Source organism: Eptesicus fuscus, chromosome 14, assembly GCF_027574615.1.
Source record: "Eptesicus fuscus isolate TK198812 chromosome 14, DD_ASM_mEF_20220401, whole genome shotgun sequence".
Classification (NCBI taxonomy): domain Eukaryota; kingdom Metazoa; phylum Chordata; class Mammalia; order Chiroptera; family Vespertilionidae; genus Eptesicus; species Eptesicus fuscus.
The window spans coordinates 66,719,758-66,745,014 of NC_072486.1; the positions used below are offsets into that span (position 1 = coordinate 66,719,758).

General features: G+C 39.4%; 1 protein-coding gene across 1 annotated transcript; it reads right to left on the bottom strand.

The window, feature by feature from the left end:
* Window positions 1-760: 760 nt before the first annotated feature.
* LOC103297372 (hyaluronidase PH-20) lies at window positions 761-24,949 on the bottom strand. Its single transcript, XM_054726371.1, has 4 exons — window positions 24,887-24,949; window positions 8,702-9,860; window positions 8,001-8,090; window positions 761-1,422 (listed from the first exon to the last, which is right to left on the bottom strand). Exons 2-4 carry the CDS (start codon window positions 9,653-9,655, stop codon window positions 967-969), a joined length of 1,500 nt encoding a protein of 499 aa, XP_054582346.1. The 5' UTR covers window positions 9,656-9,860; window positions 24,887-24,949; the 3' UTR covers window positions 761-966.
* Between the last annotated feature and the right edge of the window lie 308 nt (window positions 24,950-25,257).

Sequence of the window (25,257 nt, forward strand, 5' to 3'; positions counted from 1 at the left end):
AGTTTGACAGTCTGTTCGATGCTTCTTTGCCTCTGTATCTATTTTTATTCATCAATTTATAATGTTCTTTATATTCCACAAATGAGTGAGATCATGTGGTATTTTTCTTTCACTGACTGGCTTATTTCACTTAGCATAATACTCTCCAGTTCCATCATGGCTTTCTTTTTTCTTTTCTTTTTTTTAAAATATATTTTATTGATTTTTTACAGAGAGGAAAGGAGAGGGACAGAGAGCTAGAAACATCAATGAGAGAGAAACATCGACCAGCTGCCTCCTGCACACCCCCCACCGGGGATGTGCCCGCAACCAATGTACATGCCCTTGACCGGAACCGAACCTGGGACCCTTCAGTCCGCAGGCCGACGCTCTATCCACTGAGCCAAACCGGCTCCGGCCCATCATGGCTTTCTTATGCAAAGATGGCTTTGACAGTAGAATCCTAAGTGGAGTGGAGGTGGAAGAACAGAGCTAAGGGAAAGGGCAGCATTGGTCCAAGAGGACCCAGATTGTGAAAAGTTGTCATGACAATTCCCACACTTAAAAATCTCTAGTGGTTCCCTCTTGGATTTTATTTGTTCAACAAAAATTTATTGGGCACCTACTAAGACCCAGATACTGTTCATCACAACTGTGGATATAGCAGCAAGTCAGACAGACCAAATACCTGTCCTCAGGATGCTTACATTACAGAGAGGTGATGGGGGGTAAAATCATGTTATGATATGTGTGGATGGAAAAACAAAATAGAGCAGGTCAAGAGGTTTGAGAGTGCCTTTATTGTAAAGTCATCATTTGGCCATCTTCTACGTATCCCACTCTCAACTCCACACTCAATGTTCCTTCTGAAGTTCCTTCTGTCTCATGTTCCCACACACCTCACTGTTACTCATCTTCAAAGCCATAAACCTATGATCTCTTCCACGGCACTCTCAAAATTCTTCTCTGATACCTTCAAAGTCTTGTTTACATGCCAGAGTATTCGTTTTCCAAAAAAATTAAAAATAATAAGAAGAGCACTAAACTTGCACTTGAATGGAATATTTCATTTTTCGAGTTTAGAACGGATTTTATACAAATATCTCCCATCATACATACATCGATAGTAATTTTTTGTGTTAAATTAACTTCCGTCTCACAGCTGGTGTTGGGATAGCAGCTGCAATGAAAATTTTCAGCAAACTGTTTCAGGTCTTCCACCGAGGCTTTTCCTTTTATTTTGAATTTTCCTTTTGGATCAGTTTCAATAGTGAGATGCATTGGGTTCAGATGGAGATAGTCACTGGAATCCACGTTTTTCCTTGTGCAGTATCCTTTCTCCTGGCAAAACACCTGGCTACACATTTTGGCTGCTAGGGTGATATTGATTATGTAAGGATTCAGAGTGGTATCCATGTAATCGTGCAGTTTTTTGCAGGCGGCCTGTAAAATTATAAGAAGGTCAGCATATCAAAATCCTATTTAGTTCATATGTGAACTTATTCACTGCAATAGGGAATTGCTAAGGAAACATGAAAACAAACAAACAAACAAACAAACAAACAAAACAGACCCAGCAAGTGTTACAAAATATTTTATCTTTTTTACCTTAACAAACAAACTTATTCTGGTTTTTGGTAACATTTGTAAGTTTCACATGTTATTTCATGTCACTGAAATAAATGACTGATTGAGGCTTAACATACCTTAGCCTTGGTCTTCTTTAATAATTTATAAACTAGTAAGGGGGGCGGGGCAGAATGTGCTCTGGGGTCCATCTTCTCTGATTGGATTGGACTCCCAGTGAACATGTAAGTCTCACAAGCCTTCCACATCTTAGTTTTCTATCGGGGTGACCTTGGGCATATGAATTAACCTGGCTGTGCTTTAGCTTTATCATCTGTAAAATAAGAATAATTATAGCATCTACCCCATGTTGTTGTTGTGAAGATAAGGAGATATGAGGTATATAAAAGTGTTTTGCCCAGGGCCTAGTATATTATTAGTTAGCCTTCAAGAAATTATAAATCAATGTAATAAGTACCACTTATCAAAACTTGTCAGCTAAGTTTAAACAACATTGGAAAGAGGGATTTCTAAATTGCTAGCTCAAAACAACTACACATGGCAACTAAGTATACTTTACATTAAACGTTATATATCGTTCAGGTTATGGATGAATTATAACAACTCTTTTCCAAATATACTTAGTTGGCAAAATATTGAGTGATGAGGAACTAAAATGATTCCTCTTGATATTAGTGCATTCTAAACCTGGGCCATTGTCATTTAAAAAACATAGGAGATAGTCACTTTCTTTCTTGAACAACAGTATCCAGTGGGCTGGCTGTGCTAGTCCTTCGGGTAGGTCAGCAAGCAAGTCAAGGAATTTTGGCAGCTTTCACTTGAATCTGTTTCTTGTTACCTTCCTTGGGGTGACACCATCGATGGTAGGCAGAATAAAGGCCTTTCAAGGATGTCCATACCCTAACCCAGTGGTCGGCAAACTCATTAGTCAACAGAGCCAAATATCAACAGTACAATGATTGAAATTTCTTTTGAGAGCCAAATTTTTTAAACTTAAACTTCTTCTAATGCCACTTCTTCAAAATAGACTTGCCCAGGCAATGGTATTTTGTGGAAGAGCCACACTCAAGGGGCCAGAGCCGCATGTGGCTCGCGAGCTGCAGTTTGCAGACCACTGCACTAACCCCCTGGAACCTGTGACTATTTAACTTAGAAGGCAAAAGAGACTTTACACATATGATTGAGAGTATGGACCTTCGGATGGGGAGATTATCCTGAATTTTATCAGGAGTCCTTCAAAAGGTAGAAACTTTTCCAGCTGGGATTTAAAAAAAAACACATTAGATGGAATAAGGAGGAAAAAAATCAAAGAATCAACCCAGCATTGCTGGCTTTGAAGACAGAGGAGAGAGCCAAGAGCTGAGAAATATAGTGACCTCTAGGATCTGGAAATGACCCTTAGCCACAGCCAGCCAGAAAATAGAAATCTCATTACTACAAGCAAGAGGATATTGTTTAAACCACTGCTTGTTGTAATTTGTATTGCAGCAATAGAAAACCTCCTCTTTTTGCAAATTGATTTTTTAGAGAAAGAAAGGAAGAGAGACAAACATCGATTCGAGAAACATCGATCAGCTGCTCACACACACAACCCAACAGGGGATCAAACAACCTGCAGCCTGGTGTGTGGCCTGACCTGAATCGAACCCGCCATCTTTTGGTGCCTGGGACGATGCTCCAACCAACCACACCGGCCAGAGCAAGAAAACTTCTTCCTAATTCTCCAATAGTTTTGCATGGTGTTTAAAGTTTAACTTCTCTCCACTTGTATATAGACTCATGTCATATAATCCTTTTTCTTTTTTTTTTTGCACTTTAATAACAGCTTTATTGAGATATAAATTCACATACCGTATCCCTTCCTTCTTCTTTTACAGCCTTCCCTCACCCACTCTACCTTAGACATCCTAGTTGTTTCACAAGATGGCAGTTTTGTTTCAAACTGCACTTACTGTTCCCTCTGCTTGGAATACTCTTTCTTCTAGTTTCTAACATGGTTCACTCTATCTTGTCCTTCAGCTCATCGATTTAATTAGACAATGCCTTCTCAGACACCTTTTCTATTTTAATTCTCTGCATAGTTCATATCACACCAAATATTTATCTTGTGTGCCTATTGTTTCTATCCCTCCAACTTTAACATAAGTTCCATGAATGCAGGGACTTTGTCAACATTCTTCCACACTCTATTCCCAGTGCCAAGAATATATGAGAATGTATACCAAGTTCAGATGACATTGCAGTTGTCCAAGAGACAAGAACTAGGCAAAAAGTGGAATGAAAGAATGAAAATGATTTGAGAATCATTAGCCTACACAAGGAGTAGCTCTTGAAAATATCTAAAACTGACTTTAAGAAAAATACTAGTAAGTCCTGGTTTATAGCACTTTTTATTACCTATGGTGTAAATACTCTTACCATTGCAAGTTTTAGCCTACCAACCTGACATCACTGAATGCAAAGCCATTATACAGTATGGTAGCATGGTGTGCAGTAACACATCATTGCATAATATTTCTACTTACAGAGACAATAGATGTGAACAACCCCAATAAATGAAGTAAGTAATTGACACATTGTGGGTATTGATTACTTCATTTTTGACACAATTTATTTTACTCTACATTTTTATAATTCAATTTTTAATAATTGCTCTGTTGAACAACCAGTTCACAAAATTTATGAATATTGAATAATCAGGTCTCATGAGCTGGGACCAATAGAAGCTGGCTCTATCACACCAATGGATCTAATAAAATGGAATGGAAAGGAATGGTTCGCTGACATTTGATAACAATTGTTTTAAGTAAATTAAAACTGAATTTGCAATTACCAGTTTCTCAAGTTGTCAGTGAATCTTAGGAAATGTGACTAATAATCCATGACTATTGATTACAAATAACATAGAAAAAGAGGGGGAGTAATAATAGAACTAGCATTCAGAATTATCATAAATTGGGAAAATTGGCAAAAATATATAGAACAGAGTCCATAGGGGGCAATTACAAGGCAATGTCATTAAATGGAAAATAGTGACATTGAAGTTGAAGGACTGTCCCCATATAAATAATACTGAAGACAGTCTGAGTTCCTTGATAAAATATTGTGAATCTAAAATAAAAGTGCAAGTTAAGAAAAGCGTGACAATTAAATAGAATGTCACATCATTCTACTAATTAGGGAATGCCTGATTCACTCCTTATCAGAATAACAGGGAGTTCTCAGGTTATAAAAACAAACAAAAAAACACCCGATAGTACAGAAATTTATAAATGATCCATCATAACCCATCAAGGACCCTTGAAAAGTAAGTTTATAGGTCTGGGGAAACTACTAATGAAAACTCGGAATATACTTAGGTGAATTATAATATTTAAATAATTCTCTGACATATGAAAGATTTTGCAAAAGGAACATGTATACCTTTCTCTGAATTTATATTTTATATTATTTCTCTTTATTGGGGATTAAACCATAGAAGTCTGCCAAATAGGCAAAAAGGCTCAGATTATCTTGAAAGTATTTCACAGAGATGACTTCTGTTGAGTACTTTTATAAACGAAGTAAAAATATGACTGGTCTCCTTAAGGACAAGAGATCAAAAGGTCTCTTCTGGTCTTAGAGTACAGTCTCTTTTCTGTGGGTCATAGGATAAGACCCCTGTGCCATGAACTTTATTAGATATTCTTCATGGCACCTACATCACTAGTATTTCCATATCCATCAGAGAAAAAGTGCAGCTCCAATTCAGCAGTGTCCATGTGACAGCTTTACTCTTGCTTTGAGACAAGAGGATCAAAGCGTTAGAAGATAAAGCCCTGAGATGGAGAATCAAGCAAGGATGAAAGTAAAGGAAGAGAGAAAACAATCAGGCCATGATAGTTAAAGGCTTTTTGAACTAAATAAAATGCCTTAGGAGAAAAACGAATAAAATTCATATTCTACAGACCAAAACGGACATTTTTTCCTCTCATAAAATAAGTTTTACTTAAAATTTTACTTAAAATAGACACCACTAAATATAATCTGAGGGAAATAAAGAAGGGTTCCTTTTCCTTCCAGTTAGGGAAGCTTTGAATAATTTACTAATATTTTCAAAGAATAACTCCCAAGAACCCCCATCCCAATTTACTCTTTGCCCAGCCCTCACCACAATACTCCTTAAGTCTTTCCCATCTCAGAGGCAATTTCTTCAAGCCAAAAACCTTGGAGTCATTTTAACCACTACTCTCATCTATGCAATTCACCCAACCCCTCAGCCAGTCCCCTCAGTTCTACTGTTGAATTATATTCAAACCCAAACAGCTATGGTCCAAGCCATCAATAGCCTTCTTTCCCTGCTCCCACTCTTGCCCCTCTAAAACTTACTCTCAACTCAACTGTCATTCTTCTGAAATGTTCATCAAAAATTGCAACTCTTCTGCTCAACCTTCTAGTGGTTTTCCACCTCTGAGTAAAAGCCTATCATGGCCTATAAAGTCCCATCTCTGATCCTCTGCTATCTCACTGACCACACCCTTTAACACTCTCTTCCTTGCTGACTGCACTCCAGTCACATTGACTTTCTTGCTTTTTTTTGGAAAAGTACATTCTGGCCTCATAGCTACTGCACTTACCATCCCCAGGTATCCAGAGACTTGGTTCCTTATTTCCATCAGGTCTCTAATCCAATAGGACTTCAGAGAGGCTTGTTCTATGACTACCACAACTTAAATATTACGATTCCATCACTATCTTGCCTATACTGCTTCATTGCTCTTCATTGCCGTTATACATCAGTTACCTGACATATCTATACTAATAAAAGGGTAGTATGCTAATTAGACCAGATGTCTTCCAAACGACCATCAGGACATCCTTCCGGACAAAGCCAGAGCAGCTGCCTGAGGCTCAGGCAAGCCGCGAATGGTGGCTGCCGCTGCCCAGTGCTGGCCCAAGACTCAGGCAAGCTACTGATGGCAGATGGTGGATGGTGCTGCCACTGCCTAGGGCTGGCCCAAAGCTCAGGCAAGCCGGCGATAGCAGCTGCCACTCCAAGGGCCCGAGGCTCAGGCAACGAGGGCCAGGCCAAGGCTCAGGCAAGCCACGGTGGCTGCAAGGGCCAAGGCTCAGGCAGCTGCAGCTGCCAACAGTGGCAGCAGCAGAGTGTGATGGGGACATCGCCGACCCCTGATCGTCCAGTCGCCTCCCGAAGAGGGAGGCCAGACTGCAGCATAGGCCTGCTCCCCACCATCAGTAGGACATCCCCTGAGGGATCCCAGACTGTGAGAGGGGGCAGGCTGGGCTGAGGAATCCCCCTCCCAGTGCATGAATTTTTGTGCACCAGGCCTCTAGTCCTATATAATAAAAGCCTAATATGCAATCGACTGAATGGCAGAATGACTAGTCACTATGATGTGCAATGACCACGAGGGGGCAGATGCTCAACGCAGGAGCTGCCCTTAGCCCGCAGGTCCCAGGCCAGCCAAGACGGGTGCCAGCAAGGGCCCCCTTATTGCCCTGCCTGTTGCTCCACAGATTAGCCCTGTTCACTGGCCAGGCCTAGGGACCCTACCTATGCACAAATTTTATGCATCAGGCCTTTAGTTATGTATATGAATTTATATTTCCACTTATGAGGATACAGGTTCATGGTGAAAGGACTTTGTTCACTGCTGCAGTTCTAGCATCTAAACAACTACCTGGCACTTAATCAATAAGCTAAGGGTTGGGAACGTTTTCTGTAAAGGACAGACAGTAAATATTTTGGGGTTTTAAATGAGACGGTCTCAGCTATTCCTGTGTACTATAAAAGCAGCCACAGGTACCTAAACAAATGAGCTTGACTATGTTCCAATGAAATTTTACTGATAGACACTGACATTTAAACTGCACATAATTTTCGTGTATTATGAAAAACTATTTTTTTGTTTTTTAATCCATTTTAAAAATGTGAAAATCACTCTTAGTTCATGAGCTGTACAGAAAGAAGCAAGCAGTAGGCCAGATTTGGCCTATGGACATTGCTTGCTGACCCTTGGAATAAAACTGTCACCAAATCACTAAATGACTAAGTGGATAAAGCAGTGCTTAATGAACAGTAGTTGAATGAGTGAAAGAATGAATGAATGCATTCATTCTTTTGAAAGGAGATATAGCATGGTGTAATAGAAAAGAAAAAAAAAAAAATCAACCAAACACTGATAACTGAGATTGTAGTCCTGGAGAACTTCAATTAGTCTAACTGAATTTCTGTTTTTTCACTGAAAAACAAGTACAATATTTTCTGCCCCCAAAATAACCGCACAAATGATAGTATGATTAGCCAGTATTAATTAAGAACCTCCTGCTGTGTGCCAAGTATAGTGTTTATTTTATTATTTAATACCTCAACATTCCTCAAAAAACATTAAAATTAAAAATGTTCTCATCTATGTCTTATCAATTCAACTTACCACACTTTGGCTTAAATTGAGGCTCCCCCATATTATAAGTCCAGAGGCACCTAGAGAAATAGTTTCACCAAGTGTATGTATAAGGTCCTCCTGGCAAATGAGACAGAAAAGTTAGCAGATAGGAATAAAATAAAAATGTTATACATAGGACAATAACACCAAAGCTAAGAATGATGACCCAACAACAGTAATTTAAATTTTACATAATTTTCATCTATTATGAAATACAATTTTTCTTTTGTTTTCCCCACTATATAGTTCCATCTTTCACACTACCACTACCCTACTACGAAAAAAAATACAGGTATTCTATTATTTTTAGTTACTTCTATTGACAGTAGAGCAGGCCCATGAAAGAAAAAAAAGAAACTGAGTGAAAATATGGCCTATACTACCTAATCTTCCATGGTTGCTAAGATGATTGCATTAAAATGAAATGTATTCTTATTTTACATGCATGTGATAAAGCATAACTATAAATGTGCATATTTCTAAAGGATATTAAAAGCTAAGTTTCATTCCCTTCAAAAATGATGTTAGGCTGCAAAACGTTTATTCTCCAGAGCATTTGACATCTTGCTCCTGGCATATGGTTGTCAGTTTAGCTCAAATTCTCATTAAAAAAATTTTAATGATGTAAAATTCTATCACACACTATTTGTGGGCTCTATTTCATAGTCCTCATACCTTGATTTGCTCACCTGATTAAGGAATTTTGAAGAATCATCAGTAAAAACTGGGCGAGCATATATATAAATCGGAAGTGGACGTTTTTCATTGGGTACTACAGAAACCCGAATGGCTTCCTTAACACGGTTACGGACAAAGGGTGCAGCTAGTGGAGAAGATGATAGGATGGTATTCAAATAAACGGATGGGTAAAGAGCAGTGCTTTCATTCCACATCCAGTTGAGCTCATTATTTCTTTTCTTTTCTAAGTCAAAGCAAGTCCCATTGTAATTGGGTTTAGTATAATGATGATTGTAACAATCAGGAAAAAGATAATAACCCCATAAGTGTTTTGGTCGAAGGTGTATTCCCAATTTCAAAGTGCCTATCATGAACTCCCTTCCTGCTTTTTCAAAATTTATTTTGGCTACATTGGTGGCCTGTGCAACAGTAAGGGTTGAATTTTGTTGCTGAACCAGCCGAATAGACTCATCCCTGTAAACATCTTTAGGTTTCCAGTTTCTTGCCCAGAGAGGCCTCCATTCTTCCCAATCAATGATAGCCAAGCCCAGACTGTCTTTTGGCATGTAAAACGCAATGTCTTTTGCAGATTTAGTGAGATGCGCTTTTAAGTCACCCAACTGGGGGATTCCTCCATGCTCTTTATGGCCCTTCTGATCTATATGAGGATATAAGCCAAGTCTATCAACATAAAATAATATAACAGGTTGTCCTATGGCATCTTTTTGAGGGTATCCTATAAAAGTGAAGAGGCTCAAATCTATCGACACGTTAAACTTCTTAGGACAAGGCTCAGTTGGGGCATTCCAAGCCCAGAGGAAAGGAATTTTTGGGAGAACAGGGGTTGCTCTGTAGTCCTTAGTGAAGCAACATGGAATCAGAAGGAAGATGAACACAATCTGGGATGCTCCATTGGACCCAACAAAGCTCCTAAAGAAGATCTGCTTGAAGCTGAGCACTCCCATGGCAAAGAGCAATGACTACAAAAGTCACATTTCTTCCTACACACTTTGGTTTACCCAGTGTTTGATGCAAGATTTATAAGCACAGGAGACAGACTCATGGAATGATGCTTCTTTGATGGGTAAAGGTGTATAACGATATTACTTTTAAATATTATTCTTCCTGCTTCATGTTTTAGGGAGATATTGCAAGTTGCTTCATCTATAACTGAAAAAGAAAGAAATATCGAATCTGTTGTTATACTCTATTTCTGTATCAGAGATTGTAAGCTTTACCAAGTTCTTAACTTTAAGTATAGGGAGTTTAACTCAATCTTTGGAGATGGAAGACTCCTGTATTTGAATTAATGAAGTCATCTCCTCTTATGTATGATACAAACCCTATAATAGCAAACATTTGTCTCCTTTTCCCAAATCATTACTGTGCAGCTGCAACAGGTTACGCAGCTATTTTTCCTCTTGCCTTCCCTGTTGTGCAGAATGCTGTACCGATCAATGCCTTACCAAAGCCCCTTAAATAAAAATAATTTCCAAGTTGAACCTTTCATTCCTGTTTATTTTTTTAAAGACCAATTTATAGTGTTCTGCCAAAATTTGAAAACACCCTCTCATAGAACTGTGAGATTTTATTTTTTTGAAGGGGGGCGGGGGGGGGGGGCAGGAACAAGAAAAGGCAAAATTCACTTCTGAAATAGTAAGTCTAAAGTTTCCCTAAAACTACTGACTCTGTCAAAATCACCTACTGAAGTGATATTTGGAACAGAGCTTTATTGTATCTCAAAGTAATTTACTCTCATGTTTAAAGTTAATAAAACATTTTAGGACTTTATATCTTCCCCCATATAATTCCTCATCACTTTCTGGCAATCTACCACCCCTAGCTCAAACCCCTTTTTCTCTTTGTCTTGCCACACCTGCACAATTTATCATTCTTTCTTTAAATGATATACAAGCTCTCAGACCTATCCTATGCTTGGTACTTCATTTCTTTTCTAAAAAGTCTCCCATGCCACGTAAAAATAGTAACACCAAATAAATGTTTTTACACTTTTCTCCTGTTAATCTCTCTTTGGTCAGTTTAATTCTCAATCCCAGACACAAAATCACCTCCCCTACAGAACTCTACATGGTCAATTTTGTCCTTAATGTCCTCCCACTCAATGTGAGGAAATTTTCTTGTCTCAAGAAACCATTTTGATGATGTGGTTTTAACAAAATTCCACTGAAGAAGAAATCCTCTTATAGCACGTGTTAAGTTATCCAAATTTAGCAATCAAAGATGTTGTTATTTTAGTATATATTTATGGAACTTGGATACCTGATAAATTATACACAGCATAAATATATGCATGTATCTGTGTCAAGAGGTATATTAACTATCAGTAAAGTTTATATAAGTCATTAAATCAACCTTCAAGTTTTGGCCTCACTTTCTTTTACGTATTAGAGACAAATTTTATATATATACTTTAAAAAAATCAAGAATAGTAAGGCTTATATCTGGTGTGAGTAAAAATTTTTTTTTTAAATTTCTTTATTGATTAAGGTGTCACATATTTGTCCTCATCCCCCCATTCCCATCCCACACCCCTCCCCACGGATGCCCCAATCCCCTGTTGAACTTAACTGTTGGATAGGCTCATATGCATGCACACAAGTCCTTTGGTTGATCTCTCCCCCCTCCCCCCACCCTCCCCTATCCTCCCTCTTTGGCCCGATAGTCCCATCGATGCCTCCTTGTTTCTGGTTCTGTTCTTGTTCATCAGTCTATGTTGTTCATCATTTCCCCTAGATGAGCGAGATCATGTGTCACTAGAGATATACTTATAAGAACTGAATGTGAGACGAGCAATAATAGTTATGCTGACAGGCAAATGAATCAGTCTGTAGTGAGTTTCTTTCTGGACCAACAGTTCTTTAGAGACCCAATTTCAATGTCCACCAGTTCCTTATGTGTACATGTCAGCACTGACCCCTCAGCTCTGGATGGTGGACAAATGGTGGTAACGGAGGTCCGACTCCCTCTGGTTTGGTCTTGGCCGGACCCAGGGGCACGGCTTCACCCGGACTCAGGGGCACGTGGCCTCACCCAGACCCAGGGGCGCGTGGCCTCTCCCAGACCCAGGGGCGCGTGGCCTCACCCGGAGCTAGGTGCGCGAGGCCTCACCCGGACCCGGGACCCAGCCTCACCCGGATCCAGGGACACATGGCCTCACCCGGACCCAGGGGCGCGTGGCCTCTCCCAGACCCAGGGGCGCGTGTCCTCACCCGGACATAGGTGCGGGAGGCCTCACAGTAAAAATTTTTTTGAAAATAAAAATAATGGCAAAGTCACAGACGTCTATCAGTGAAATATCATAAGATAAATGGGTTTGCACCTGTCCTATTAGCAATAACCAATGTTTCTCTTCCATTGACCAGTCAAGATAACTTTAGTTTGAATTATCAACATCATAGTTACTTCTTCTACATATGGGATTATATCAAGGATCCAAATGACCACTGTAGTCTAACACAAACAGAAAACACCTATCTGTTCATAAATTACTTTTGTCCAAAGGTGATAGGGACCCAAATGGCACCAACATAACTAAGGAAATTTAATAATGCTGAAGATAAATGTCATTAAAGAAAGCATATATATGAGCTCAGCTTCACAAGAGAATGCAACAGGTATTTTTTGCTCTGCAGAGATCCTGTAGAGATACCTGGCTTTTAAATGACCACCTAGGATGCAGACTGATTTTTTTTTTTCTTTAGGATAGAGAACTGGTTCAAAAATCTCATCAGCTTTAAGTGATTTCTTAGTTATCTTTCTAAAAATCCTTGTACTGTGGTCTAGCTTGAGAATGCACATTTTGTGAAAGCAAAATGCTGGCTGAAGTCTCAAACAACCAAATATTTCCCCAGCATATTCATCTCTTCCTCCACTTCTGAGGAATGTGTGGCAACTCAGTCTAGGTCAGTGGTCGGCAAAAGGCGGCTCGCGAGCCACATGCGGCTCTTTGGCCCTTTGAGTTTTTAGCAAAGGCCAGTTTAGGAGTACCCTAATTAAGTTAATAACAATGTAGCTACCTATATAGTTTAAGTTTAAAAAATTTGGCTCTCAAAAGAAATTTCAACGGTTGTACTGTTGATATTTGGCTCTGTTGACTAATGAGTTTGCCGACCACTCAGTCTTTAGCCAGCAACTAAAGGAAAATACAACCAAAATCATTATTATTCACATGAAAGTCCTTTTTCTTTGAAGTGGAAAGGTTATGTGGTTACAGGTTCTTATGGGCGTAAGTATCTCATTCGGTGGATCCTACCTTGCAGCTCTGGTGTAACCCTCTTTGCCCTGGACATTTCTTAGCCTCTCTTCTGAGCCCAGAGAGACATCTCTCAGAGACTGCTTCTACAGGGCAGCCTTGCCAAACAGATCAGACTGTTGAGGTGTTAATCTCTAATTGCCACCAAGGCTACTTTAAATGTACCAAGGCTCTCACAAAAATTGTACTTATTACTTAACACCACTCCCAGTTTGCTTTCTTTTTTTCCTTTTTTTTTTTATGGAATCATTTTGTTAAAATCTTTATTGTTGAAAGTATTACATATGTCCCCTTTTGCCCATCAACCCCTCCAGCTCACCCCTGCCCCCTGCCCCAGGCCCTCACCATCTGACCAACCATGGGTTGTGCATATACACTGAGTGGCCAGATTATTATGATCTCTGAATGCATAATAATCTGGCCCTCAGTGTATATCCTATATAATAAAAGGCTAATATGAAAATTGTCCCCTTGACCACGAGTTCGACCAGCAGGCAGGCCAGCAAACCGCCCATGTCCCCTCCTCCTGGCCAGGATGGCCAAACCCCACCCATGCACGAATTGATGCACTGGGCCTCTAATATATATATATATATATATATATATATATATATATATATATACTGAGTGGCCAGATTATTATGCATTCAGAGATCATAATAATCTAATAATCTGCCTATTCAGTGAATACATACAAGGTCTTTGATTGATTACCTCCCTCCCACCCACCCTCCCCCATCTTCCCTCTGAGATTCCACACTCTGTTCCATGCTTCCATGTCTCTGGATCCACTCTGTTCATCAGTTTATTTTGTTAATTAGATTCCACATATGAGTGAGATCACATGATACTTGTCGTTCTCTGACTGGCTTATTTCACTTAGCATGATACTCTACAGGTCCCTCCATACTGTCTCAAAGGCTAAGAGATTCTTCTTTTTTGCTGCTGCATAGTATTCCATGGTATAAATATACCACAGCTGTTTTATCCATTCATCTACGGATAGGCAATTGGGCTGTTTCCAGATCTTAGCTATTGTAAATTGTGCTGCTATAAACATAGGGGTGCAGAAATTCTTTCTGCTTGGTATTTCATGTTTCTTAGGCTATATTCCTACAAGTGAGATCACTGGGCCAAATGGCAATTTTATGTTTAATTTTTTGAGGAAACTCCAAACTGTTTTCCATAGTGGCTGCACCAGTCTGTATTCCCACCAGCAGTGTACTAGGGTTCCCTTTTCTCCACATCCTCACCAGCACTTGTCATTTGTTAATCATCTGTTGATGGTAGCCATTCTGACAGGTATGCCAGTTTGCTTTCAAATTCGAAATGTCTGTCTCTTTTGTTAGACTGTAAGGTCACCATTGTGTCCCCAATTTCCAGGCCTGTGAGTAGTACCTGAGTACTTAATTGAACTGCTGAATGAGTGAATCTATCTATTCATCATTAATCTTTTCATCAGATAATTTTTTTCTTTTCCCCGTTTTCAATCATTCTCTCAAAGCACAAGTTCATCTATTAGAAAAATCCAATTTTCTTATGCTACACATTAACAAGATAAAAAATTAAAGAGGTGACAACTATCAACTTTAAGTAACAATAGTTACTTTTGACCTTACCATGTTATATAAAAAGTAAGATGTGGCATTTTTTTATGTTTTTTTTAAATTGATTTCAGAGAGGAAGGGAGAGGGAGGAGAGATAGAAACATCAATGACAAGAGAGAGAATCATTGATCAGTTGTTTCCTGCTTACCCCACAGTGGGGATCAAGCCTGCAACCTAGGCATGTGCCCTGACTGGGAATCAAACTGTCACCTCCTGGTTCATAGGTCAATGCTCAACCACTGAGCCACACCAGTAAGATGTATTTTAGAGGTTACAAATTATCAGGGACTATAAAGATAACATAATCTGATCTAATCTTATTTTCACAGAACTGCCCCCAACTGCTGCCATTTCTTTAGCTAATGGTGTCATACAGTCTAAGATTAGAATACTAGTGCCCCATAGCAGTACTAAAAATATTCATTGGTATCTCCCTTTACGGAGTCTTTTTCTGCCCTCTCTTTTTGCATTGATTTTTTAACCTTTTTCTTTATTAACAGAATCTTCCACCTCATGGCTCCTACTCCTGGCTGAAGGGTTAGGAGCTCAGATCCAGAAAAGGATTGAGACTTTAATTCTGCTTTCAGCTCTATTATGTGACAGCTGACAGATTAAAATTATATAATCATCAGGTATCACTTAACTCTAAAAATACATTGGTAATACCTGAATCAAGTTAACTCCCAGGGCTGCTGGGCTGATGTGGGCAATGCTGGCTAGGAAGCTCCATAAATCTGAAGTGCAGTGTTACTTCCCCTGGACCACCTACATTATTAAATCTTGCTTATTACGGTTCATTTGCATTTACTCCAAACTGTAAGACAGGCAGCTGTCATCAGTGTGGAGAGCATTGTTTTTAACTTATAGTACCCAGAAAAGCCAATACGTAATTGGATTAAAGGTCTCTCTAGAAAAATTTAGGGATTGTGAAATCCTAGTCCAAGAACACCAAGGAAATATTTAGCATGGATATGATATCCTTAGACAATACAGAGAAGTTTGGGTGTAATAGCAGTAATCTAAGTCTCCTTTAAAGAACGTGGTCAATGAAGAAGGGAAACTAGGAAGAAGAAAAATTCACTTCAAATTGTAGTCATGTAGTAAAAGTTGCATTTACAATTGAATTGCCCCTTTACCAGAGATCAGGGCGCATGGAGGGAGATCAGGTGCTTCTCGTTAAAGGAAACAGGACCCCTAAGTCTACCCTTCCACAGGAGACCTCAGTTAGCCCTCCGCACAGACAGCCTCTGTGGCCAATTCCATCTCTAATTACAAAGAGCGTTTTGGACAACTTCACGAAAGTGGTCCTAGACGCACGTGGAGGGTAATTGTAAACACAATTATCCAAGAGAGTGGTGTAGCCATAAAATTGATTGATTGTAGTGAGCATTTAAAAAAAAAAAAGTAACATAGACTGTAATAGAGTGAAGTAAAATAGGATAGGGTAGGAAGCACTAGAATGCCATCGCATGTAGTAAGGGAAAGTATTATTTTATGAATTTTTTCTGTCAGTTATATATTTATATATGTATGTACTCTCAATGCAACATGTATTTTTTTACTGTGGATCAATCCTCTTTGATATACAAAAGCTTTGGATTCTGGCACATGTGTTTGGGTGTTGTATTTTTAATCCTAAAACCATCCCTTTTCTAATTAAGTGGTCTGGGGCAAGTTATTAAATCTCTTTCATCTCTTCAGCAACCAGAATAGAACTCTTATCTGTCTGAGGACTCCTTGAAGTAATGTTTGTAAGTGACTAAACTACTAGACTAATCAGTTTAGTGTTCTAGATGAAGCCCAAGAGGCCTGGAGTCTGGCTTGTTACCGTTGTAGCAATGTGACCTTGCCCAAACTAAGCACTTCACTTTAGTTGTTGCTTTTTTGTTTTGTTAATCCTCACCCGAGGATATTTTTCCATTGATTTTTAGAGAATAAAGGGACATAGAGAGAAACATCGATGTGAGAAACACACATCAATTGGTTGCCTCTCGCACACGCCCTGACCAGGACCGAGATCATGCCTGCAACCGAGGTACGTGCCCTTGACCGGAATCGAATCCAGGACCCTTCAGTCCAAAGTCCAATACTCTATCCACTGAGCCAAACCGGCTAGGGCTAGTTGTTTTTTTAATTTTAAGCTCCCTAATTCTGGTGCTCTTGCTCATTACATTTGAAGTGGACATGTCACTCTCATTACAGAGATAAAAGTATGAAACAAACATAGCACATTTTCTTAGAGGGGCGACTGGATAGTTTATTGTCTAGTACAGTATAAAGTGGTGGACCTTTTTGCTTATATAACTAACCATCCTACTTTCCTATTAAAATCAAACTCATTTGAAAAAAAGGAATTAAAGCTTACTCTAAATATCTTCCAATGTATGCATTTAACTAGACCCCATTGCAGGGCTTGTACCTCTAAACCACCTGCCTGGTTTTGATTTAGATCATTTTAAAAGAATAGTGACATCTTTTATTAACTTTTTCATTCACCATTTGTGTGTATTTACTCCAAATGATTAATGTGTTAGCATGGCAATAGCTTGCTAAATTTTTATCAAGAAAATAAAAATACTATATGCACATTTACAAACTTTCCAATGTTTACAAACACTGTCTATATTATTGGCCTTTGATTGGAATATCATGTTTGAGAGACACATGCATAGACTCATATGTGACCAGACAACTTTAACGAACAAAGACTGACTTTATGGATGCTAGTAAAGGGCCCTTGGAAAATATCAGCCTGGTACATGGCTTACAGGGTTCCCAGCAGCATTATCCGATCAGTAAGGAAGGTTACAAGAACCTCAGGATATTTGGCAGAGCTTGAGGGTAGATGAGTTAACCCTGTAATCTAAGGTCTTACAGGTAAAGTGTGATGGCAAATATCTGGCTTGGCTTCTCAACGTCTAGAGGCTATTAAAAGTCCAATCTGGAGATTCCTTATGAAAAGTTTATACAGAGAAGATTTAAAAGAGCCTATCTGACCAATTGCTCTTCTTGCTGCAGTGATATAATCAGGGCAAGGTTTTTGAAATTGGACTTTTTTATGTATAAATTAGTATATATAATTTTTTATTGATTTCAGAGAGGAAGAGACAGAAACATCCATGATGAGAGAGAATCATTAATCAGCTGCCTCCTGCACCACCCACACTGGGGATGTGCCCAGTACCGGAATCAGGCTGTGACCTCTTGGTTCAAAGGTCGATACTCAACCACTGAGCCATATCCAATGGGCTAAATTACTCTTTTTTTTTTTTTAAATTACTCTTAATGTGGCTATATTTGATTTAAAAATTAGGGTGATAGTAGACAGAGAGAAAATTATGTTTCTATATAAAATATATTACTCCCTTATGGATTAAATTCAAGTTCTGTTCATCATCTTTGAGGTTTTGTTTTCCTGCCTGTAAACTGGACTGGACCTTGAATTCTTCTATAGTCCTCAAATATCTGGCTACAACTATCCAACTGATGTTTCCAATTTCTCTCCTACTTTTGACTTGGAATCACGGAGAACTAAAGCTGCTCTTTTTCTGAAGCCTTACACACTGAAGCTGAACAACCTGATAGAATCTTAAGAGAGATCAATCCCCACAGTAGCTCATGCTTAGACTACCTTCATGCCTGTTGTTGTGTAACCCATTCAGAAAGTTTACCTGAACACCGAATGATATCATAGGAGACATTCCAAGCTGCAAAGGTTGCTTCAACTCTAATTACAAGGAAACTGCTTGACTGGCTACCACCAAGACCCAGAAACTGGTTTATTTTGCTCCAGCCACTGAACTTTGTCTATCTTTTGTTTCCATAGAAATGCCTTTTATTGAATACCTGGTTGGTTGCTTATATAATAAAGGCCTGACTCTGGTACCCCACCTACGTCACCACCTCCTGAAAAGAAATGAACTACACTGACCAATTGTCAGGACTAACTGGTTTGATGAGATGGTGGAACTGTAGGGGAGCAAGATGTGCCCCCCCTCCCCAAAATGTGTCTCTTTGGCATGAGGATTAATTTAGGTTGAGTGTTTTAAAGAAACAGAAAACTTGGAAAATATTTCTTGTTACTTCCCCTTTAATTGCCTAAAAGAATTTAGATAAAGGGCGCATTCTAGAACAGAGCTAACACGGAGGACTACAAAGAATCCGGGCCACCTGTGGTGAGGGACACTCTGCAGGGTCTAGAGATCTGAGTGTCCTCTGGGGGCCGTTGTCTCTGTGTGGCCCAGGTGACCTGTGTCCCCAAACATGTGCTCCTCTATCTCCATGTCAAGTGCCTTCCTCCACTTTGAAGTCCTAAACCACTATGCCCTGCTCCTTAGCTCAAGATAGCTATAAGCCTCATCTGCCTGATTTGCCAATGGGCCCCATGTTCTTATGGCGCCTCCATATATACCTGTGTAGTTAGATTTGGTTATTTTCTCCTGTTAACCTGACTCGTGTCAATTTAATTCTTAGACCATCCAGAAGAACCTAAAAAGGTAGAGGAACATCTCTTTCCATCCCTTGGCACCCAAGGTATGGCCACTTACCTGGTTGGATGCTGCACTTTGGGTTGCTGCAGCTGAGAGACCCTGGTGTATCTGACCAAGTAAGCTGATAGGAAGTAAGAGTCCTTATCATGCCAGCCTCCCAGATCTCAGCCTGCATGGTCCATTGGAAGCTAACCTGGTGAGATGCGTTTTTCTCTCTTTCTAAATTTTAATTAGTCTGATAGCATACCTATGCAACTATATCTTTGGGGGTTAGTGACTGGTAAATTTGTCAGGGGACTCTTGGCTTTATGGATTCATTTTCTCCCACAGGTGGTCACTGTTCTTTGTCTCTCTTTCATTTTGTTTGTGTTGTTCTCTGCCTTGAGAGCTTTTCTTTTTGATCAGTAAGAATACACTGCCACCCAGAAGGCCCACATATCGGTGTGCATTTTCCATCCAATCAAACTGACTCAGATTCTGAGCAACTGTAGCCAGGTGAACAGAAGCACAGGTAAGAAGCTGGGCCTGTGACTGGCATCAATTTGTGTCTTTATCCAGTCATGCCAGCTAATAGGATAATTTATTATAAAGTGTCTCTCAGTTTAAGGGGCCAACCTTATAGAGTCAACTTCCATTGCCTCAGCCTAGGACAACAAAGGTCTATGTTTTCTTAGGCTGGCTCTGGGAGTGAACTTTCTGGATCTTGTGAGGGCTGCCTTTATTTATTTATTTATTTTTTTTTTTTTTAAATTATTATTATTTTTTGCAATCTCATGTTGGATGCTTCTTGTGCCCTTTGTTAAGCCATAAAGAGGATTATCGGTTAATAGATCCTGCTTATCAGTGGCCAGATATCGGATCTTTTTTGAAATGACTATACTTGAGAGAGAAAAAAAATTAGAGGGCTCTCATATAAAGTATAACCGCAAGCCTAAAATGAAAGAAGAGGAATAAGACTTAAAGCAAAAATCTAACATAAAGAACCACTTTTAAAAACTGCCCCATTTCTTCATCAATGCCCAAGGACTGGGGAAATAAATCATCTGGAAGCCAATGTTCAAGGGCTAACAGAAGCAACTATTTTTGTCTTGTAAATCTGTACAAAATCAGGTTATATAAACACAGCCCACAATTGTCTGAGACTGAGCCCAGCTAATTTAATTACTAGAACCTGAAATCTAAGCAGCTGGGAGGGGAGAGAGGGTGGGGGAGGGGGAGGAGGGAAAAGGGCTTTTTTAAAAGTACAAACTGCAGCCCTGGCCTATGTTTCTCAATGGTTAGAGTATCGGCCCTGGCACCAAGGGTAGTGGGATAAATTTCCTGTCAAGGGCAGGGACCTGGATTGTAGGTTCAATCCCAGCCCCAGTCAGGGTGCATGTGGGAGGCAACCAATCAATGTGTCTCTCACATCGATGTTTCTCTCTCTCTCTCTCTATCTCTCTCCTTCCCTCCCTTTCTTCCACTCTCTCTAAAAAATTAATGGAAAAAATATACTGAGGCAATTATTAACAAAAACATAAAAACAAATAAAAGTACAGCTGAAAGGCTCCCTAGCCTAAATTTACCCCGCAGCTCCCTTAAAATTGTTTGTCAAGGACAAATAGAAATATTAAGTTTCTTCTCCACAAATAGTAAAAAACTGTAGCAATCTCAGCTGAGAAACTTAACCTATTCAAACAGTTACTTTAAACAAATGAGTTTTGCATTATTGTACCTATCTCATGACTAAAAATTTTAAACAAATGTTAAAAACTCAGTATATATGTATATGTATACATATGTGTATTAAAAATGCATATCTTCTACCTCTGAGTGGTATTGCCAAAATTAATTTATGAAGAGTGCTATTTAATTGGCTTAAAATTAATCACTTAGGTTAATTAAGAAATATAATAAAAACTAACACAAATAACTTTCAGGTTCCTGTGCTGATCTGGAAAATATTTGGCACTAAATCTTGTTTGGGTTTATTGGTTTAATTAAAACAGGCATGTCTTTAGAGTTATCCACATTTAATACAATATTTTATACTACCTATGTTTACTATAGTCAAATAAGTTCATGTTATCTCTGTTTATAATATTTGTTGGCAAGAAAAATACCTTAGTGTGATAAAATTTTCATAAATAACACATATATGATTGTTAAGAAAACAAGTAAATTAAATAAATGTAAATAAGATAATGTTAAGATTTAATAATGTTTTATGGTATGTATACTTACAAGTAGCTTCCAAAGTCTTTTGGTAACATGAAGCTAGACTTTTGCTAAGTTGAGTTAAATGATGGAAATTTATTGAATATCTACATCATTTTTGAATAAGATAATGAAACATTAATTACTGAAAGTAGGTCTATCTACTTTTGGCCTTTCTATTAAAGAAGAACTAAATATAATTTTGAATCACTTAATAAACAACACCTATATTACATTAAAAGATCAAAAAGGGCATATAATTTTAGATATTGTGAAAATTTAAAAGATTGCCAAGCCACAAAATATAATGTACAGACAGCTTATAATTGTTTACTTCTTAGTTAAGTTTCCTAAGGATTAAAAAGTATAATTAATATATGTGATGAAAGTTGTTAAAAATGAATAAGGAAAACAACTCTGTATACAAGGAAAGTAGGATATGTTTGCGGGGCGGGGGAGGGGAGGGATGTATGAGGAATGGAAATGCATTTTCAAAGGGGGAATGAAAGTAATTGTTTCTTGGTTGTCTCAGAATGGGAAGGGAGAAAATGAGAACTTTGCCTTGTGTAATCAAGCTGTGAACGTTGAATTTATCATTACAAGGTTTTTTTTAAAATGAGTGTTAATACCAATGGTGTACTTATGAAAAAAGTAATACTTAATTTTCTTTTATCTACTAAAATGACAAATTTTCTTGGACTTCCATCCACTTTTGATAATAGATTATGACAGGTTTTTCTTTATATTTTAAAGTTGTTTTCCTAGAAAGCAAAATTTTGTGTCCTACTGTGTCTTCATCAGGTTTTAATATTTAAAAAGCTAAGTTTAGTTTACAACTGTTTAACGTTCTATATTTGTTTGTGAAGTTTTTAACTGTCACCATGGTTAAATGGATAACTATTGTTTCACAATAACTTATGATCCTATTTGACCAAGTGTTTTAAAACCTCTTCGATATTTCTAACAAACTTTCCCAAAATCAAATTCTAAATTAAATAATTAATTACATGGGACTAAATGAACTAATGAAGAGGGTTACATGTTTTTTTTTACTTTTTATTTGAAATATTAGTGGTTCTTTCATTTTTTCTTTTTTTGGTTCAGTTATAAGGGTATTTTCTTTTTCCTAAACTTGCTATACCTAGAGCAATTTGGTTACTTAACTTTGTAAGCACACTTAAAACATTTATCTTTGTCTCCCTACCTAATCTATACAGAATTTTAAAACTTGTAGTGAGGATTCCTATTTTCATGTCAATATAGTTATTCACATAAGTTTACTAAGAATATGTTCCACTTTTAGTAGAAGAATTAGAAACAGTGTCTATATTACTAGCCTTTGATTGGAATATAATGTTTGAGAGACACATGCATAGATTCAGGTATGACCAGACAATTTTAAGGAACACAGACTGACTTTATGGATGCTAATAAAGGGACCTCGGAAAAAATCAGCCTGGCCCTAGCTGGTTTGGCTCAGTGGACGGAGCATTGACCTGCAGACTGAAAGGTTCTGGGTTTGATTCTGGTTAAAGGCACATGCCCAGGTTGTCAGTTCCATCCCCAGTAGGGGGTGCGCAGGAGGCAGCCAATCAATGATTCTCTCCCATCATTGATGTTTCTCTCTAACTCTCCCTTCCTCTCTGAAATCAGCCTGGTACATGGCTTATAGGGTTTCCAGCAGCATTACCAGGTCAGTAAGGAAGGGCACTCCCTGGCAGGCACAAGAACCTCAGGATACTTTGGGGACCTGGAGGAGAGAGGAATTAACCCAAATCTAAAAGTCTTACAGGTAAAGTCTGATGGCATATATTTGGCTTGGCTTCTTAACATATAGAGGCTGTTACAAGTCCAACCTGGAGATTCTTTATGAAAAGTTTTTACAAAGATGATTTAAAAGAGCTTATCTGGCCCAGCTGGTGTGGCTCAGTGGTTGAGCTTCAACCTATGAACCAGGAGGTCATGGTTCAATTCTCAGTCAGGGCATATGCCCCAGGTGCAGGCTCCAGCCCCAGTGGCGGGTGTGCAAGTCGCAGCTATTCAATGATTCTCATCTTTAATGTTTCTAGCTCTCTCTCCCTCTCCCTTCTGCTCTGAAATCAATTAAATATATTTAAAAACTAGAGGCCCTGTGCATGGAATCGTGCACGGGTAGTGTACCTAGGCCTGGCTGGTGATCAGGGCCAAACTGTGGGGTGACCAGCAGGATGATCAGGGGACCCCACTGGTATCCCCCTTGGAGGCAACTGGCAGGGTGATTGTGGGGGTGGGGCAGCGCTGCCCACTCACCGGCCAGCCCTGCCCCTTGATCACCCCGCCACTGCCACTGGTCACCTCCCTCTGTGGGGTGACCCACAGGGCAATCACCGGGCCCCCACTGGCACCTGCCTTGGCTGGCCTGGAGCCTGAAGGCTAGGGCAGTTCCTGCATTGAGTGTCTGTCCCCTGGTGGTCAATGCACATCATAGCCACCGGTTGTTCCGCCATTCAGTCCATTTGCATATTAGGCTTTTATTATAAAAGATAAATAAATAAAAGAGCCTATCTGACCAATTGCTATTCTTGCTGCAGTGATATAATCAGGGCAAGATTTTTGAAATTAAATTTGTTTTACAAATAAATTATTCTAAATGCTGTTATATTTGATTAAAAATTAGGGTGATATTAGACAGAAAGAAAATTATGTTTCTATCCTATCTAATAAAAGAGTAATATGCAAATTGACCATCACTCCAAGATACAAGATGGCCGTCCCCATGTGGTCAAAAATGGCTGCCCCCATGTGGACACAAGATGATCACCACAAGATGGCTAGCAGGAGAGGGCAGTTGTGGGCAGTTAAGTGTGACCAGGCTAGCAGAGGAGGGCAGTTGGGGCAGACCAGGTGTGCAAGGGAGGGCAGTTGGGGGGGACCCAGGCATGCAGGGGAGGGCAGTTGGGGGTGACCAGGCCTGCAGGGGAGGGCAGTTAGGGGCAATCGGGCTGGCCAGGGAACAGTTAGGTGTTGATCAGGCTGGCAGGGGAGTGGTTAGGGGGTGATCAGGCTGGCAGGCAGAAACAGTTAGGGACAATCAGGCAGAAGCAGGCAAGTGGTTGGGAGCCAGCAGTCCTGGATTGTGAGAGGGATGTCCCATCGCCCGTTTAGGCCCGATCCCACTGGCTCAGTTGGGGGAGGGGCAGGGATTGGGCCTAAACAGGCGGTCAGACATCCCTCAAGGGGTCCTAGATTGGAGAGGGTGTAGGCTGGGCTTAGGGACATTCTTCCCCCCCCCTCCCCATGCACAAATTTCGTGCACCGGGCCTCTAGTAGAAAATATAATATTCCCTTGTGGATTAAGTTCAAGTTCTGTTCATCGTCTTTGTGGTTTTGTTTTCCTACCTGTAAACTGAACTGGACCTTGAATTCTTCTATAGTCCTCAAATATCTGGCTACAACTATCCAACTGATGTTTCCAATTTTCCTCCTACTTTTGACTTGGAATCACTGAGAACTAAAGCTGCTCTTTTTCTGAAGCCTTACACACTGAAGCTGAACAACCTGATAGAATCTTAAGAGAGATCAATCCCCACAGTAGCTCATGCTTAGACTACCTTCATGCCTGTTGTTGTGTAAGCCATTCAGAAAGTTTACCTGAACACCCAATGACATCACAGGAGACATTCCAAGCTGCAAAGGTTGCTTCAACTCTAATTACAAGGAAACTGCTTGACTGGCTACCACCAAGACCCAGAAACTGGTTTATTTTGCTCCAGCCACTGAACTTTGTCTATCTTTTGTTTCCATAGAAATGCCTTTTATTGAATATCTGGTTGGTTGCTTATATAATAAAGGCCTGACTCTGGTACCCCACCTACGTCACCACCTCCTGAAAAGAAAAGAACTGCACTGACCAATTGTCAGGACTAACTGGTTTGATGAGATGGTGGAACTGTAGGGGAGCAAGATGTGCCACCCCAGAATATGTCTCTTTGGCATGAGGATTAATTTAGGTTGAGTGTTTT